This window comes from Onthophagus taurus, chromosome 1 (genome assembly GCF_036711975.1).
Source record: "Onthophagus taurus isolate NC chromosome 1, IU_Otau_3.0, whole genome shotgun sequence".
NCBI lineage: Eukaryota > Metazoa > Arthropoda > Insecta > Coleoptera > Scarabaeidae > Onthophagus > Onthophagus taurus.
The window spans coordinates 20,753,135-20,772,922 of record NC_091966.1 but is presented as its reverse complement, the minus strand read 5'-3'; the positions used below and the strand labels follow the sequence as shown (position 1 = coordinate 20,772,922).

General features: G+C 33.4%; 2 protein-coding genes across 6 annotated transcripts; one reads left to right on the top strand and one right to left on the bottom strand.

Moving 5' to 3' along the window:
- Nucleotides 1-422: 422 nt before the first annotated feature.
- LOC111415504 (farnesol dehydrogenase-like) lies at nucleotides 423-16,149 on the top strand. 5 transcript variants are annotated; one of them, XM_023047228.2, is made up of 8 exons: nucleotides 423-8,785; nucleotides 8,862-11,049; nucleotides 11,202-11,654; nucleotides 12,306-12,458; nucleotides 12,515-15,270; nucleotides 15,320-15,457; nucleotides 15,597-15,936; nucleotides 16,014-16,149. In XM_023047228.2, the coding sequence occupies exons 1-2, from the start codon at nucleotides 8,128-8,130 to the stop codon at nucleotides 9,242-9,244; spliced, it is 1,041 nt and encodes a 346-aa protein (XP_022902996.2). In that variant the 5' UTR covers nucleotides 423-8,127; the 3' UTR covers nucleotides 9,245-11,049; nucleotides 11,202-11,654; nucleotides 12,306-12,458; nucleotides 12,515-15,270; nucleotides 15,320-15,457; nucleotides 15,597-15,936; nucleotides 16,014-16,149. The 5 variants fall into 5 exon arrangements, with proteins under 5 accessions (XP_022902996.2, XP_071054517.1, XP_071054512.1 ...); XM_071198416.1 differs by having other exon boundaries at nucleotides 8,862-11,654; nucleotides 15,329-15,457; XM_071198411.1 differs by having other exon boundaries at nucleotides 8,862-11,654; nucleotides 15,645-15,936.
- Nucleotides 16,150-16,736: 587 nt separating this feature from the next.
- Nucleotides 16,737-18,653, bottom strand: LOC111415498 (uncharacterized). The gene has a single exon (XM_023047221.2). The coding sequence runs from the start codon at nucleotides 18,651-18,653 to the stop codon at nucleotides 16,737-16,739; it is 1,917 nt and encodes a 638-aa protein (XP_022902989.2).
- Nucleotides 18,654-19,788: the final 1,135 nt, after the last annotated feature.

The window sequence follows — 19,788 nt, the reverse complement described above, 5'->3', positions numbered from 1 at the left end:
CTCTTTCTTCAGTTCCAAATGTGGTTGTTGGTTATTTGTTCTCATTCCTTTCTGTAACTCTAAGTTCGGACTTGATTAGGGTGTGGTCAAGTACGTTCGTAAAGGTTTTATATAAGTCCGTGGCGCCCATTAACATCTTTGAATATTACTTTAAAATCCACGCCGTCTCCACTGTCTAAAGGCTGGCTGAGGTAAGTAAACCTTTACGTAACCTTGACATCGTCTGGTGTTTTGTTTGCCCTTTTGCTTGTTTAAAAAGAAGTGCCACACATTTTTGGCGCCCAACGTGGGGCGCTGATTATTTTGGAGGCCCATAGCAAAGTTGAGCACTTTGAAGAACAAAACTTATTTTATCAAAAATTATCTCAGCTCAAATATAAATCTACAACTGTTTAATAGTTTTTGTAACAGGTAAAACAAAAGAGTATTTTACTTACCAAATTGCACAATTTACTAAATTCACTTCACCCAGAAGTTTTTTTTAATGTTTAGTACGTTGCGATAATCAATATTACGTTAATTTTACGAACTTGGCGTTCTTATATAATATTGTTATTGGCACAACAAATTATTTCGACATTATAATGAATAAAATACGTCTCCCTAATAAAATAATTTGTTGAGACAATGATCATTTGTACATTAATATCAATAAATCGGATTCGCAATGTTAGTAATTATGTTTATCAATTTTTCTTCGATGTGTACATTAAGGTGATGTACTTGTTCATTGACCAATAAACGTATACATTAATACTACGAATTCGTGTTATTGATTTTTATTATCAGCATAACGAAAAGTTTCATTGATGTAATGATTGAATACTTCGCCCAAATTAAAAAGGTTGTTGCCAGAATAATTTTTATACATTAATTTCAATAAATCAGATTTGTAATATTGATAAATGCATTACAGAGTCACCAAGAAAAATCTATAACATTTTCATTCATAATATCGATAAAAATTTTAATATGACAATGAAGTTGCTATTAATAAACAGCGTTTATTAATAATACGTACAAAATTTCTTTCAGTGTAGTTAGAATTTTGTCCGATCTAAAACTTTTGTAGCGAGTTGCGTACAATCAAAATTTAGATCATTGTCATCTTCACGCCGTGGTAATGTTAACATTGATGACGACAGGCAAACCACAACGACAATGACGGACGATTCCTTACAAAATAGAAAATTACCTAAATTCGTAATGACCTTTAAAGATGTCGCAGAAGGTGATGAACACGTTCAAAGGCGATGACGTAGTTCCTGCAAGCAAATGGATTGTGGAATGGGGCCGTTACAACTTTTTTTTATTATTATTTTTGTGATTACTTCTTTCCATCTTTGTATTTAGTTATAAGATTGTAATGTTTAAACTCTTCTTTTCATTTCTGTATGATTTCTTTATGGGTTTGGAGTGTAATTTATTTAAAATAACTTTTTTTTTTTACTTTCTTTATTTATTCTTACCACGACTACATTACATTACAGGTCTAAGTTTACTACATTACAGGTCTAAGTTTAGCTTACTTCTAATTACCAATATAACAATCACAATTTATTTGTTGAATTGGCGAATATCGCACTCCTCGCACAAGTATGCCTACTCGTGCATTTTTTTGAGTTTATTGACTTGATTAATTATTGTGCAATATTCGCCAACTACAAATACTTTACTTTCCATTACAAGATAATAAAACTATGTGTATTTAGATGAATAATTTTATTTTGGCTCAACTGGTTTCAAATTCTAACCGCATTCATCATCAAGACAAGATATGTTATTCCTATCCCAAAAATTAAATTTCCGTCCCATGTTGGTGACTTTCGACCCATTTCTATTCTATCTACGTTGTTAAAAGTTATTGAACATTTAGCTTATTTGCAGTTTCAAATATATCTTGAAGAGTTTAATCTGATTAACAAGGTCCAGTCTTGTTTTCGTGAAGGACATGGTACTACTACAGCACTGATTACGATCACCGATGATATTACCGTTGTGTTACCTTGCTAGTGTTACTTGATTTTAGTAAGGTGTTTGATTCTGTGGACCATGCCCTCCTGTTAACTAGGCTTTCTGCTATTGGTGTTACCTCTTCTTGTGTATCTTGGTTCCAGTCCCACCTTTCCTATCGGTCTTTACGTGTCCGCGTGGAATCTGTACTCTCTTCTCCTGTTGACATCAAATATGGAGTTCCTCAAGGCAGTGTGCTGGGTCCTTTGCTCTTCTCAATTTTCATAAATAGTATTAGTGATGGTATCTCGTGTAACTATCATTTGTCTGCAGATGACCTTCAACTTTATATTTCGTCAACTGTTAACAACCTCCCAGATGCATTGTTGCATCTTAACAACGATCTCTCTAGCGTGCTTGACTGGTCTAGACATCATGGACTTAACCTGAAGCCAGGTAAAACGCACGCCATTGCATTTGGCACTCGCCCCTTGCTGACACAATTTAACTCCTTAACTGCCCTTCAACTGAGGCTTTGCGACACCGTCATTCCTTTTTCTTATACGGTCAAAAATCTTGGTGTGGTAATGGATTCGGCGATGTCTTGGCGGCCACAAGTTCAGGGAGTCTGTAAGAGGGTTTACTTATGTTTCCATACTTTGAAAAAACTTCGCTGCTACCTTCCTCCTGGTGTACGCCGTAATCTTTGTTATTCTCTCATTTTCCCACACATTGATCATGCCGTTGCTGCGTATCCCCATTTGTCCGCAGCCCTTCGGGGTAAATTGGAAAGACTTTAGAACAATTGTATACGGTACATTTTCGATTTAGGAAAGTTTCAGCACATTACTCCATATCGTAACAACCTGCAGATGATGACTTGCCAGAGTCGTGGATCATTTCGTATGCTTACTATGTTGTACAAAATTGTCCATATCCGCACTCCTGCTTATTTGTCCGATGCCTTTCACCTTTTAGCATCACATGACTTGCCCACTCGATCAATGTCGGACTCTACACTCCTGTTTCCAGTCCATAGTACTGAAATCTACCACAGATCTTTTATAGTGCAGTCGATTGAGTTGTAGAACGATTTACGTTGTTCGCAATGCAGCTAGTTTAATAAGTTTCAAAAATGCCTTTAGGCGCCATTTGCTATCTCTTCAACTATCTTCTTCTTAACCTTATACTTGTTTGTTTTCTTCTCTAGTCTGCCTTTCATCTATCTTTTACTGCATTTTTTTGTGTCTATTTTCTTCCTTGCAGTAACTGAATGTCGATCCGTTACATAACTCAAATATGCTCATTTGCTCAGTCCTATTAGCACATCATTTAGTATTACTTTTTTGGTAGCCATAATTATTTATTTAAAATTACATGTACACTGTTACCAGTTGGGTCTCTTGACAGATATCGCTTATTACGATAAATTGATCCGTTTGCCTTGATGTCTATTATTTATTAATGTATATATTCATGTAAATAACTGTTTTTGAGGCAATAAACATTATTATTATTATACATAACACTTAAATGATAATATTAGACTTTTTTGGGGCCCAAAAATATAGAGCACCTCGGGCCCACAAAAGGTGTGATCCGGCCCTGCTTTCACGGTAACCATGTGTTGCATATTAGGTTGGCAATACCAACTACCAACCAGTGTGAAGTACAACATGTAAGATAAAGAATGACAAGTTAAGTCAAGTGAATACGAACACTGTAAAAGAAAATAGTTCTAGTTTTGTTCAATAAAGTAGTAATGAAAATCCTGAGTTTTATAGACGGAACACAACATGGCGCAGTTATTAAGTTAGAGTTTTAGTTGTAATAAACAAAAGCGAAGTAGGTTGAATGACAATGTAAATATAAAAAAACACTACTTAGTTGTTACGTTCTCTCATAGCAACATACCATTAAAAAGCTTAATAAAAAAATATATCTCAACAGCAACAAGCAGTCAATAAACTTGAATCAATATTAATACAAGTACGTAGTAAAAAGAAGTGATCATAACCTCAAAATTTCTAAAAAGCCCAGAATCAGTGAGGGGCGCTGGGTAAATACCCGGCGGGTAAGGATTTATAAAATGGGTATTTATCCGGGTATTTACCCCGGCCCATGGTAAATTTTGAGGATACCTTAAAAGCCAAGTTTATATCAACAAGCCAGACACTATCGAGCAACTTAAGGCCAACATACGCCAAGAAATCAAAAGTGAAAATATACCCATATTTTCATATTTTCAGTGAAAAAAGTCTAAAAAAGGGCCGATTTTGTGGTGACATCCGGGGGAAGCCACCTAGACACAAATTGTACAAGTCCAAATTTCAATAAAATGATAGAATCCAAACAAAACATTGAGTTGTTTTCAAGTTACTCAAACAATATATCGTTTACAATAAAATGACACCTTGTATATAGGAATATAGCTCTTGAAGATGTCTTTAAGTTTCCCGTAGGCTGCCCATGCGAATGTGATCTTTCTATTTAGTTCGCTTGTTTAATTATCTCTGAATACACGAACCTCATGGCCAAGATATACATAGCTGTCAACCCTCTCAATCTCATTATCTCCAATGTTATGTTAGAGTTGGGAGCAAGATTTGTAATAAATTTTGATTTTTCCACGTTGATATTTAGCCCGACTCTTGCGCACACCTCCTTTAAGTCGTTCAGCATTAGTTTCATCTCTCCAAGGCTACCCGAAATAGGAACTCTATCGCCCGCGTAGCGCAAATTACTTAGGCATTTGCCATCAATGTTTATACCTTTTTGGGTACAATCCAGTTGTATAAATGCACTCTTCAGGACTGTGATGAACAATTGGGGTTCAACATTGTATCGCCTTGTTTTACTCATAATCAGTACTTAATACTTGGAAAAAGTTTATTTGTAGCATGAATCATAGTATTCATCAAACCTTTTTATTTGATACCTCGCTCATGAAAATCGAATGTTGTTTTTGTGTGACACCCTGTATATTGAATAGACGCCCAAGTGAAACTATAACGAAAACTCCTTATGAAATCTGGAACAATAAGAAACCTGATTTATCTGAATTACAAATATTTGGATGTAAAGCATATGCAAAAGTACTAGGATTCTTAAAGAAAATAGATGAAAGAATCAGAAAATATAACTTTGTAGGCTATGCGTTAAATGGTTATAAATTGTAGGATAATGAAAAACAAAAAGTTATTATACATCGTGATGTTGTTTTTAAAAAACCAGAAGATATACCTGAGCAAGTTGAATTAAGATTAGATCAAGAAGTTAATCAAATGAGGAACGAAATTGTTGAACAAATGAAAGAAAAAACGAAACCACTTAGGAAGAGCAAGATGAAGAAGGCAGGAGAAAGGAAGACGAAGAAAATCATAATAGAAGGAGATAAAGAAAACCACCTGTAAAGTTCAAGGACTATGTGTATTTGACATTTGCTGAAGCAAATGGTTGATTCAAGTATGGTAATTAGTGAAAAGCCAATAAATTAAGGGACAAAAGATATTGAGTACTAAATGGGTATTCAAGATCAAGGACTACGGAACCTATAAACCCAGATTAGTGTTAAGATGTGTTGAACAACCACAACAACACATAGAAGAGTTATTCAGTACAGTAGCAAGTATGAGCTGTATTACAGCAATATTAGCACCAGCAGTTGCAGAAGCGTGTAAAATAACAAAATGATATAAAAACGGTTTTTTCGTATGGTAAACAGAAAGAAGAAATCTACATGAAGATACCACAGAAATATAAGAATTTAAAAGGACAAGTCTGTAAATTGAGAAAGGCGCTATATGGATTAAGGCAGGCACCCGAAAGATGGAGCACGACATTTACAGATGCTTTAGAAAGTATCGGATTGAAACAGCTGAAAACGGAACAGTGTGTATTTAAAAATAAGGATGCTACAATTTTATTAGCTATATACGTAGATGATGGACTTATTATATCGAAAGATATAGTACAAACCACGAGAGCTAGCAGTGACTTGACGTTTAAAAATGGTATGAATCAAGATATGGACGTACGACTTAGATTATTTCACCACATACATTTAAATGTATGTTAGGTTAGTAATGGAGGTTATATGTTAAACATTGTCAAATAAAGGAGAGGTTAAGCAGCGAAAAATCGTTAATATTAATTTATAATAAAATTTATGTAATTATTAATTTATTTAACAAATACTTCAATAGGTTATTTACAGGTCGCAAGAGATTAAGTAAGTTGTATTTAAACAGTGGTTCATAATTTATTCATTTATTATTAATTATTGAATATGAATACGAAAAATAACGATTTAAAGAACGAAATCTAAGAAATTCAATAACCTCAAACGGAACCGTTACAAAGCCTCAACGCTAGGTGGTTGATTTATAAAGTGCGATACCGGAGTCGACGTATCTTGCGGTAAAAAAGAACGAGCTTTCGCGATGATTGACTTGTATAATTTCGTAAATTCTACTATTTCTTTATCAATAATCGTTTTTTCTTCGCTGTTGTCTAGACATTCTAACGCGACGAAACACTCCTCCGCTTCGCGTAGATATGGCTCGCATACTTGTATAGTCGTTTTTAAAACATCGAGCTGCCCAGGCTCGTACGCGTTCAAGAAGTCATTGAAAATCGATAATTTTACCTTAAATTGTCTAAGTATGCTTTCGTGTTTCTGTTTTTCCTTCACGTCCCTCGGAGTCATAACGATACAGTAAGAAAAGAAAGGAAAAAAGAACAAAATCTTACGATATAACCTCACTTTTTCTTCGTATTCTGCAACAAATTGTACCAAATTGCAACAAAATCGGTGAGGGACAGCTCCGATATTTCCCTTGTAAGTGGAACCATAACTTACCTTTAATACTACTTGGTCTCAGATCATCTCTGAAAATTCAGATTACCGGGAGAATTTTCCATACGTACCGTAGCATCAATTGAAACTGAGCCATTACTATCAAGATTAAAATCATCTTTTGCTGACATTAAACCAGTTCAGTCAACCATACATACCAGCCAAAAACCTTTTATACACAAAGAATTATAAAACAAGTTAATAAATAGTTATTTGTATTATAAGTCAAGAAAGTATACTTTTTTCTTTAGAAACGCGATGAGTAAAGAAGAAGTTACTTTTCTTTAAGAATAATACATGAAGTTTTTTCGGACTCTCAATTTAAATGAATTACCTACATTTTATAAGAAATTATTTAAAAAGTACACGACGAGCTCGAGAATCAAATTGTCATTTCTGCCGTTTTCCTCACTACAGCAACCAAACAAAAAAAATAAAGTAGTGATTCATCAGGAGTTCATCAGGAGGTGTTATCAAAATCGTCACTAACATGTGGTGATTTACAGTTACAACAGTGTACAGCAAAATCTTTTCAAATTGGATTAATACAACTTAATGCATGTGATGGGGGTCGACACGTTTTTAATTCCACTTGATTAAGTGTTGTGGATGTCCCACGACGAACTGCGTCGATCGATATAGGAGAAACTATGAGTAGTATCTTTCTGAAAATTTGTAGGTGCACTTATGTCGATATGCCCAACTCACCTAAAATATTTTCAAGATTGTCGCACTTCCGGTTATACCGGAAGTAGACAACAACTTCGTTATTTTAAATGGAACCACCTATATATTATTACATATTTAGATTCTACGTCCGATTTTAATTAACTTTTACTTAAACATCTTATATAAAATTCTTACCCGTTTCTGAAATATTTACAAATTTATGTAAAAAAATTACCTATGCAGGCTTGTATGTTACGTGTATTTCTGCTAACACTGTTAAGTATTTGTTATATCTGATGAAAGGAATTTGAAGAAGAGACTATAGCTTAACTTTTGGTAGCTCATATGTTGTCCTACTACATACAGGGTGTTCAAAAAAAGCTGCCAAATATTTATATAAGAAAAAGCGAAAAACTCAAAAAAATTAAATGGAAACCATATATTTTTTTAATTGTATCTGAATCTACGTTAAAAATAAAGGTAACTTTATGTAAGGTTCCTTATATCTAACTATCGCCGTTTCTTTGTAATTTTCGTTTTAAATAGTTTAAGATTATTCAAAACAATTTTGTGTCAAAGACGGCCATGACTACCGAGAAACAAATGAAGGTAACACAAATGTCATTATATCATTTATAAAATTCACTATGCCCGCACGTTTAAATTATACTAATGAAGATTATCTAAATCTATTTATTATTTATGGAGAATGTAACAAAGTTTTAACAAGAACATGCGATACATTTGCTGCTCGATATCCGCCAAAACGGAAACCATCCCCGAATACCTTGAAACAAATAATTTATAACTTCAAGACACATGGTTCCGTAAAAGGAAAAGTTCTCAAAAAGATGCCTATTGTAGATAATGAAAATGTGGAAATCGCTGTTTTAGGATATTTCAATGCATATCCGACAATATCTCTCAGACAAGTTTCAAAAGAATCTGGACTTTCCAAAAGCTCAATCCACAGAATTTTGAAAAAACATAAGTATCATCCGTATTCAATTTCCATAGTGCAACATTTAAGAGATACTGACTTCGCAAGAAGAGTGAATTTTTGTGAATTTATTTTAACTGAACACTATGGAAATAATCAATTTTTGGACAATATTATTTGGTCTGACGAGACAAAATTTACCAAAAATGGTTTGTTTAATAGACATAATTGGTATTATTGGAGTGATTCTAATCCTCACAAATTTACGACGAGTAATTTTCAAGGAAGCTGGCAATTCAATGTCTACTGCGCTATAAGAAACGATAGAGTAGTAGCGTTGCATTTTTATGAGGAAAATCTAAATGGTAAATAATTAAGAAATAATTGGTATAACGAATAATTTACAATTAATTTTAATTGCTGCAATTAATTTTTTTCTAGGCGAAAGATATTTAAACATTTTACGAAATTTTGATACTAATTATTTAGAAAATTTACCTCTGGTTGAATTAACACAAATTTTTTACCAACACGATGGAGCGCCTCCGCACAACGGCTATTTAGTTAGCAATTTCCTCGAAAATATATTTAATGGCCAATGGATTGCTAATAATGGACCTTTCTTGTGGCCACCTAGATCACCTGATTTGTCGGTTTTAGATTACTTTATATGGGGTACTATCAAAAATCAAGTTTATAGCACGACATTGACCACTCAGGAAAATTGTATGGAAAGAGTGCGAAATGCGTTCAATAACTTAAATCCAGATTTTTTGAGAAAGGCGATGCGAAAAATGTTTAGAAGTTCAAGGGAAAAATTTTGAACATTTATTAAAGTAGAGTTAGTTTTCTCATACTTAGTACGTTAAATACAAATTACTTAATACATAATTTGTCATACTTTCATTTGTTTCTCGGGAGATCGTTTAAAATGTTGAAGTTATGAATTATTTGTTTTAAGGTATTCGGGGATGGTTTCCGTTTTCACGGATATCGAGCAGCAAATGTATCGCATGTTCTTGTTAAAACTTTGTTACATTCTCCATAAATAATAAATAGATTTAGATAATCTTCATTAGTATAATTTAAACGTGCGGGCATAGTGAATTTTATAAATGATATAATGACATTTGTGTTACCTTCATTTGTTTCTCGGTAGTCATGGCCGTCTTTGACACAAAATTGTTTTGAATAATCTTAAACTATTTAAAACGAAAATTACAAAGAAACGGCGATAGTTAGATATAGGGAACCTTACATAAAGTTACCTTTATTTTTAATGTAGATTCAGATACAATTAAAAAAATATATGGTTTCCATTTAATTTTTTTGGGTTTTTTCCCTTTTTCTTATATAAATATTTGGCAGCTTTTTTTGAACACCCTGTATGTAGTAGGACAACATATGAGCTACCAAAAGTTAAGCTATAGTCTCTTCTTCAAATTCCTTTCATCAGATATAACAAATACTTAACAGTGTTAGCAGAAATACACATAACATACAAGCCTGCATAGGTATTTTTTTTACATAAATTTGTAAATATTTCAGAAACGGGTAAGAATTTTATATAAGATGTTTAAGTAAAAGTTAATTAAAATCGGATGTAGAATCTAAATATGTAATAATATATAGGTGGTTCCATTTAAAATAACGAAGTTGTTGTCTACTTCCGGTATAACCGGAAGTGCGACAGTCTTGAAAATATTTTAGGTGAGTTGGGCATATCGACTTAAGTACGCCTACAAATTTTCAGAAAGATACTACTCATAGTTTCTCCTATATCGATCGACGCAGTTCATCGTGGGACACCCTGTACATCAAGTATAAGCTTCTCTAACCTTAATAACTGTACATTTAATATTTATTCTAATAAATAATTAATTGTTTATTTGGTTGCTATAAAGAAATGGTTGCTATAAAGAAATGAGGTACTTTTCTTTACGATTTGTAATAAGGAAATATAGGCCATATCCAGTGAGTGTCCGAAAACAGAATTTGCTTGTTTTCTCCTAGGAGAAGTAAGTGCAGCTTGCTATGGCACGCCAACTAATTATTATTCAAAAACATAAATAAAAAAGTTGAATATAAATAAATAATAAGACAAAAAAGTCAATAAAAAATGTTATTTATAAAATTACCTTATAATTTTATTATTTTATAAGAATTGGTCAAACAAGACCACAGTTGTATTAAATAATTTGACGTTAAAAATAAATCCTTTATTTCATCATATTTATTCAAATTAAAAATAAGATACACAACACTTATAATGCTATGTTTTCTTTCTCTCTTTTGCCAAACAATTTTTTATGCGTGGTCAAGACAGATGACGAAGCAAGATAGCATCGCAATTATCAATTTAGCGTAATCATGTAGCACTTATCACTTCCCACACTCCTGTCACGTACCTATATATAAACCTAAATATATAAAAAAAAGTGCTTTGCTTTGTAAACTCAAATCGATAACTTAAAACAATTTATTCCATACTTATACAAGATTTTTGAAATTATTTTCGAAAAATAGTGTGTTTATAATGGATTTAAAAGATAAAGTGGCGATTGTAACAGGTGCTAGCGCTGGCATTGGAGCTGCTACAGTCAAAGCCTTGTTAAAACAAGGCATGAAGGTCAGATTAATTTAATAAATACTGTTTTTACGAATTATGTCCTAATGTTATTATACGTATACGTATATTTACGTTAGTATACGTTTATTTCATATAATATTAACTTATATAGTATTTTTTAAAACTTAATAACTATATTTAAATATTTTTAGGTGGTTGGTTTTGCAAGAAGGCAAGAAAAAATTGAAAACTTAGTTGACAATCATAACGGAAAATTATTTGCCCGATGCGTCGATTTAACAAAACCCCAAGATATTATCGACGGATTCGCTTGGGTTACCAAAAATATTGGTCCCGTACACATTCTAATTAATAACGCCGGTGTATCTATTGCCTCGTCAGTTTTAACGGGAGAATTAGAAGCTTGGCAACAAATCATGGACACTAATTTAATGAGTTATGCAATAGCCTCTAAAGAAGCTGTTAAAATTATGAAGGACAATAAAATGGAGGGCTACATTATCAATATTAATAGTGTCGTAGGTTATTATGATCTGTTTATACCTGGTAATGTTATGTATCGATCTTCTAAGCTCGCGTTAAGAGCTATGACAGAGAATATTCGAGTTGAATTAGCTAGGATGAATAGCAAAATTAGGATAAGTGTAATTTCATTTTTTTTTAATTCGTTTATACCGGGTGTTTATAAATTGTATTCGGATATTTTGCCCACTTATAGATAAACAAAAAAGTCCATTAATATTTACTGCAACAGAGATCCTTCTTACACTCGTACCTGGATTTTCTTCAACCCTTCTCAAAACTTGCTCTTCTACTGCAGGAGTACTCACAGATCAACAACTCACTTCCGACAAACGTTGAAGCAATTTTGTGAAAAATGTATCACTAGGTACGTTACGGTAAGAGTAAGTTTCCGAGTAACGGCGACGTGCTTAAGCGTTACTATTAGCAGCACCGTACATAAAGTGCATGTCTGCCATTTCTGCATTTGTGTATTCATTCATGCTTACATGAAATAAAAGCACCCACTACACCAGCGAAAGTGACGTGAGATTGACAATAACTAAAGACAAAATGTGTTTAGTTTTGCATGGGTAACACGACTAAACGACTAGATATAAACATTATTGAAAAGCAACGTAAAATCAACTATATCTCTGAAACAATTGATTTTAGGACCTAAGTTTACTAAGACTTTTTTGTTTATCTTTATGAGAACTTTAAGTGGGTAAAACATTCGAACACAATTTTTAAATAACCAGTATATTTACTTAAGTATGTTCGTTAAATTATAGTCTATATGTCCGGGTCTTGTAAAAACTGAAATGATGTCTGTAAATTATGGCGAGCAGGCAAGTGAATCTTTTTACTCCAAATATCCACATATTACAAGTGAAGATGTTGCAGACACTATTGTTTATGTGTTATCCACACCTCAACGTGTCAATGTAAGCATTTCATTTAAATTAATGAACTCTTATTATTTCCTTGTTTTAATTTCTAGATTTCCGAACTTATAATAAGGCCTACTGGGGAAGATGTTAAGCAAATGGCAGATATTTAATTATAAATGTACCACATTTACCACACAATAAAATGATTCAGTAAAAAACTTTTAAAATGTTATAACTACCCATATTATACAGACAAAATAACGTTTTAATGTATAACGCAAAATTATACGTATGTCAACGGAATTTAAACATACAATTTAAACATTTCTTGGAATTAAAGTGTGAAGTTAACGTGGCTTCATTTGATCTCAATTCTTTTATGAAGTTGAGAAAGGTAAATTTTATTAAATAAGTGATAAAGTGATACCCCGATAATTTTTTTCATTATTATACAATGCACAAAATGTGCATGTATATAAAATATCGTCATTGGCCACCTCCGAATTAATGGTAATAGTAATAACAATATATGTGGGAATGTAAGAGAAGGCGATTCACACAGATGACAGTAGAGAGATACTACTATCGGTGTAAAAAGTCAAGGCCCCTCGCTTTAGAGATCGATATCTTCGTAACCGCTCGATAAAAAAAATTGCGACAAAGTTTGTTGTAATCACTGAACATTTCTACGTAACATGCTAATTTGAAAATTTTCGGATCCGCGTTTTCCTGTTTATCGGGAGTTAAATGAAAAAAGCACCCGATTTCTTACGGTACCGGCAACTTTGTCAACTTTGCGATTTTTTTACTCGAAAACCATAGTACGAAAATATTTCAATTTTGAACAGGTGGTAGTCTAATGTGTTCTTAATATTTTATTATTACGATATTCCATATAGTTTCGCGGAAAATCTCGATTTAGTTGGATCGAAAATGGCTGGGTGGATTTCAACGCGGTTTTAACCAAAATGTGTCAAATAATTGCGTTTGTCAGATACTGTTATGTTATCAGTTTTTCAAAGTTATGCTTCTCTAATTTTTTTAGAGCGATTTAAGCGAATTATAAATTAAAAAGGAACAGAAATAAGTCATGCGGGGAGAGGAGGGTTTCGACCAATCTGAAAAGATAGTCTTGGTGTGTGTTCCAAAGACTAGCGCCGTCTAGCCTTATTTCTTTATGTAGGAAAGATAAAGGCGCGACGTACTGTCTGGAACGCACCATCTTTTCCGAATGGACGGAACCCCCTCTCCCCGTAGAGCTTATTTCTGTTTCGTTTTAATTTATAATTCGCTTAAATCGATCTAAAAAAATTAAAGAGGTATAACGCAATTATTTGACATATTTTGGTCAAATATGCGAGGAAATCCAACCAGCCGTTTTCGACATAACGGAGTCTTACTAAACCGCGATTTTCCCCGAAACTGTAGGAATATGGAAAAAATAAAATATGCGATTCATTAAGAACACATCAGGCTACTACTTGTTCAAAATTCAAATTTTTTGTAGGATAGTTTTCGAGAAAAAGAATTGCAAAGTTGACAAAGTTGTCAACAAAAAATCGGGTACTTTTTTCATTTAACTCGCGATAAGAAGAAAACCGCGAATCCGAAAATTTTCAAATTAACATATGTTACGTAGAAATGTTCAGTGATTACAACAAACTTTGTCGCAATTTTTTTTATCGAGCGGTTGCGTAGATATCGATCTCTAAACTGAGGGGTCTTGACTTTTTACACCGAAAGGGTACGAGTGAAGACGTAGTGAGTAATCGAACTATTTTCTTATAAAATAAATGATGTATTAAAAAGCGTTTAAAAAGGAGTGTTAAATATTTAAGTTAAAAGACAAGACGTTTAACCCTGCAGTTGACGGGTGGTTTAAAAATCACACCGTTCGACCGGCTGGGTTTCTCAGACCCAAAGTTTGATGCTTATTCCTCCTACAATAACACAATAAAATACTATATTTGTATTCTACTGTTAGTCCATTTTATTTTGTACTGCTGAAAGTAGAAATAGTTATCAAAAATCAATTGCCCAAAGAGTAATTATTTATTAGAAAAAATATTACATTTAACGTACTTTACATACAAAATTGTAAATAAACAAATTTGAACACAATATAACAAAAACATTTGCCTAAACGTATGCTCCAAACAGATGCAAATACCACAAAACATGCAAAAATACTTCGATTTTCGGTCTTTGCAGTATTTGCACCTTTGTTGACCAGTCGAAACCGTTTGACCAGTTTGTTGTAAAGTTGGTATTCCTGATAATTTAGCCGCTAGTCCTCTTAGTATTCCAGTTCAGGATTATTATATTTATTTATTATGACAACTCATTCATCATTCATTGCTGCTACATTCAGTTTGTCGCAGAAAACCACCAATGGCCACCGCCTTGTGTTTCGAACAACGTTGTAAGATCGTTGTAAGCATTCTATCAACTACATCAACACCACTTGTTGGTACCATTATTTGTTTGGGGTTGGCAACCAATTTTTATTTTATGTTGGCAGTATGTTGTAAAAAAGGGTGTGTGTCATTGACAGTTTAAGAAGGAATGAAAATGTAAAACAGTTTTGTTGTTCGTGTTTATAACTTGTGTTTGAATTTGTCTTTTACTTGTGTATTTGTTTTATAAACACGAACAACAAAACTGTTTTACGTTTTTATTCCTTCTTAAACTGTCAACGACACACACCCTTTTTTACAACATACTGGCAATATAAAATAAAAATTGGTTGCCAACCCCAAATAAATAATGGTACCAACATGCCCCCTCCGTTGAAAGGTTCTCCTTTAAATAAAATAAGAAAAGAAAACAAAACAGTGACAATACAAAAGGCACTACATTACAAATGGTAAGTATACTGAACTAAAGTTTTTTGTTTAATCACTTTCACTTTTCAGTTTCAATAGGCGATGGACATATTCTTGTAAAATCACGCTTTCTCTCATCCGTTGAGGTGCGAATCAACGCAACTCGTGGAATTCCGTCCTTTCCAGGGAAAAGCTGAGATATACGACCAAGTTTCCATAACAATTGTGGTAAGTTATCTTCCTTCAATATCACCAAATCCCCCAATTTCAAAGATCCATAATTCACTTTCCATTTCTGTCGTTGTTGCAATTCGGAGATGTATTCCTTGGCCCATCTTCTCCAAAAATGTTGTTGGACTTGTTGTAGACATTGGAAGTTACTTAGGCGGTTTTCTGTGATATGAATTAAATTCAGGTCTGGTAAGGAAAGAAGAGGACGTCCGATTAGGAAATGGGATGGAGTCAAAGCTGTGAAATCATTAGGATCACACGACATTGGTGCAAGAGGACGCGAGTGTAAAATGGCCTCGATCTGCACAATCACGGTATAAAATTCCTCAAACGTCAACAACCTCAGATTCAACACTCTTTTTAAATGGTATTTGGTTGATTTGACGCCCGCTTCCCACAACCCTCCAAAATGTGGTGCATATGTTGGTATAAAATGCCAAACTATACCATCGTTGTGTAATTTATCAGCAATCGTTGTGAGTATTATCATTGAGCATTGTTGCTAACTGCTGCAATTCCTTATTTGCACCAACAAAATTTGTTCCATTATCAGAAAAAATATGGCTAGGTTTTCCTCTTCGTGCCACAAATCTTCTCAATGCCAGCAAAAATGAATCAGTACTCAAATCAGTAACAAGTTCCAAATGAATCGACTTGGTAGATAAGCAAATAAAGAGACATATGTAACATTTTGATGTTTTACTACCTCTGCCTTTTCTATCCTTTATGGTGAATGCACCTGTATAGTCTATTCCTGCAGAATTAAATGGAAAAGTCGCCGTTACTCTTTGCTCCGGTAAAGAACCCATTATCGGAAATATGCTGTTAATAGGTTTAGTCTTAAAACATGTAACGCATTTCTTTGTTGTTATGCGTGCCAAATTTCTACCTGATATAGGCCAATATTGATCTCTTATTAATGGCAACAACTGTTGAGATCCTATGTGCATAAATTTAATATGATAATATCTAAAAATCAAAACTACAGCTGGGTGTTTACTTGACATAACAATTGGATGCCTTTTCTCGTAATCGAACTTAGAATTTGTTAGTCTTCCCCCTACACGTATTAATCCATTCTCATCTATAAATGGGTTTAAATGTTGTAAAGATCCCTTGCGAATACTGTTTCCTACTTGTAGTTGTTTAATTTCTTCAGAAAAACAATCGATTTGACTCAATTTTAAGATTACTTCCGTAACCTTAGATATTTCCATTGGTGTTAAAGAACCAAACTCTCGGTTTTGTTTTTCCATTTGACAATTTGTAATAAATCTCAAACAGTAAGCGACTGAACGCTGCAAACGGTTGTAATAAATCTTTGAAATTCTATCACATTAGTTTTAATTTGACTTATTAAAACTGAAACATTTGATTTTAACTCTGGAAGTTTACCTTCAAACTTAATATTTGACTGCGACCAGTTTCCTTTATCGTTCATCAACCAATCAGGTCCGTGCCACCATAATGAGTTGTTAATTAAATCTTTAGGGTTAACTCCTCTTGATAATAAATCTGCTGGATTTTCTTTAGTGTTTACATGATACCAATCATTTGGTTGAGTAAGCTCTTGTATTTGTAACACTCTATTTCCCACAAATGTCTGCAAAAGATTAGCCGGTGTTTTTATCCAATGTAATGCAACAGATGAATCCGACCAAAGATAACAGGTTTCTATATCAATTCTTAATGATGATATTATTTTATTCATTAATTGAGCTAGAATGAGACACCCGCATAATTCCAATAGTAGTGTTGTCAATGGTTTTATTGGTGCCACCCTTGTTTTAGCGCAAAGTAGATGGACGCAAATTTGACCATATGTGTTGACACTTCGAACGTATATACATGCTCCGTATGCTTCCTGAGATGCATCTGCAACGCCATGTAATTCTACTGTCTTTATTTTACCTTGAGATCTTTGAATAGTTGCCGTGTTTAATATTGACAACTGACTTCTAAATGTATCCCATTTTGAGTATATCTCTAATGGAAGTGATTCGTCCCAAGACAACTTTTCTTGCCATAATCTCTGCAAAATCATTTTTGAAATAATAACACAAGGACTCAACAATCCCAATGGATCAAAGATCTGGGCAATATCTAATAAAATCGATCTCTCCGTGATTGTTTGTTGTTGTAATTCTCCAATTTTAAAAAACAAGTAATCTGATTTGCAAAACCAATATAACCCTAATGTTTTTGATGATTCTCCATCACTAATTTCGACAGCATCATTTCTGTTTGGCTCAACAAGAATTTCATTCAAGAGATGCTCACTGTTAGAAATCCATTTGTGTAACTCGAACTTTGCTGAACTCAAAATCGAAATAATTTCCTTTATTACCTTTGATGTTTCTCTTATTGAATCTCCACCTGTGATCAAATCATCCACGTAGAAGTCGGATGCTATTACTCTTGATGCCTCTGGATGTTCTTTCTTGGTCTCGGTTGATAATTGTTTCAAACATCTAACAGCCAGAAATGGTGCACTCGTTGTGCCATAAGTAACGGTATTTAGTTTGTATGTTTTGATTGGTTCATCAGATTCATTTCTCCACAAAATCTTCTGCAAATTCCTTTGTGAACGTTCAATCCAGATCTGCCGGTACATCTTTTTTATGTCTGCACATACCGCATATCTATAGAATCTAAAACGAACAACTATTGAGAACAATTCATCTTGAATTGTTGGACCAATGTATTGTAGTTCATTTAATGACCAGCCGGAATCAGATTTTGCTGAGCCATCGAACACTACACGCAACTTGGTAGTTTGATTGTTTTGATTAAACACTCCATGATGTGGTAGATAAAAAGAATCCATTGAGAGAGATCCATTGTCATCCTCTTCACACTCTGACATGTTCATATCATTGTAATCAGTCATAAATTCTTGATAAGTTTGTTTAAATCTTTGATTACCTTTGAATCGTTTTTCCAAGGCTTGCAATCTCTGTAAAGCTGATAATTTCGATTCACCCAGTTTCTCAGGTGATTCCTTTAATGGCATTTGGACCATGAATTTTCCATCGTTGAATCTTGTAATAGATTTCTGAAACAATTCTTCACATTTTTTATCTTCTGCTGAAATGATCTTGTCCATTGTACGTTCCTCGATTTTCCAAAAACGTTCCAATTGATTTGCTATTGGATCAGTTTTGATGAAATGACATTGTAATGGCGTTGTCATTGAAGTTGTTGTTGTTCCTGTTACAACCCATCCAATTCTAGTTTTTTGCAAAGTCAAATTTTCAGATAGCTTGACTTGTCCTACTGATAATAGCTCCCAAAACACTGATGCTCCAAGAAGAATGTCAATCTTTCCTGGTTCGTGAAATCGTGGGTCAGCCAATCTAAGATGAGATGGAATTCGTAATGAATTTTTATCTATTGTTTGTGTGGGTAAATCATTACTGATCTCATCAATAATTAGAGCTGAAATGTTAGTATTATAATTATTATGACATGACTTTATTGTAAAAGAACACTGTTTGTTGATTGTTATCGGTGCTTGTGAAATGCCGCTAATGATTTTGTTTATACTAAATCCTCGTAACTGCAATTTTTTGAATAATCTTCTTGTAACAAAATTTGATTGTGACGCCGAGTCTAGTATTGCTCTGCATGAAAAAGGTACGCCTGCTTGATTAGGAATTTGAATTATTGCTGTTGCAATTAATACCTGAGATGATTTGGTTTCAAACGCTGAACAAACCACATCCCCAGATTGACGACTTGTTTCATAGTGTAATAAAGTGTTATGTTTTGAATTACATTTTTTACAATTACCACTCTTGCAATCGTTCGCAATGTGTCCTATTTTTAAACAAATTATACACAACTTTTGCTTTCGTGGTGCTTCGGATCTTTCTCGGGGTCTTAACTGAAGAAACTCCTTGCAATTGTATATGTGATGTTGACCCCTACAGAAGATGCAATGAATGTTTACTGCGTTGAATGTATGCTCTTTGGATTTTACTTGATTTGACTTTGGTTTTGATGTTGCGTTTTTTGCTGACAAGGTTTCTAATAGATCTACTCTATTTCTTAAAAAGTTCATGAGATCGTCCAAAGTTTGTAAAATATTTGGTTTTTAATTTCTTCCCATTCACGTCTGGTTACCTGATCAAGTTTGTTAACAACGATATAGATTATGAGTGTGTCCTAATGCTCAACTGGTTGCTTAAGATTTGCTAATGACCTTAAATGTTTAGTAACATTATCTATCAACTGACGTAATTGAATATGAGATTCATTATTTATTGTTGATTGATTGAGTAGAGCCCCTATATGGTTGTTAATTAGCAAAGGTTTATTATCAAATC

Bases quoted from the DNA above. Each gene is read 5' to 3' on its own strand.
- LOC111415504 (XM_023047228.2), top strand. From the start codon at position 8,128: ATGCCCGCACGTTTAAATTATACTAATGAAGATTATCTAAATCTATTT. The intron at 8,786-8,861 runs GTAAATAATTAA...ATTTTTTTCTAG, and splicing joins TTATGAGGAAAATCTAAATG to GCGAAAGATATTTAAACATT.
- LOC111415498 (XM_023047221.2), bottom strand. From the start codon at position 18,653: ATGACAACGCCATTACAATGTCATTTCATCAAAACTGATCCAATAGCA.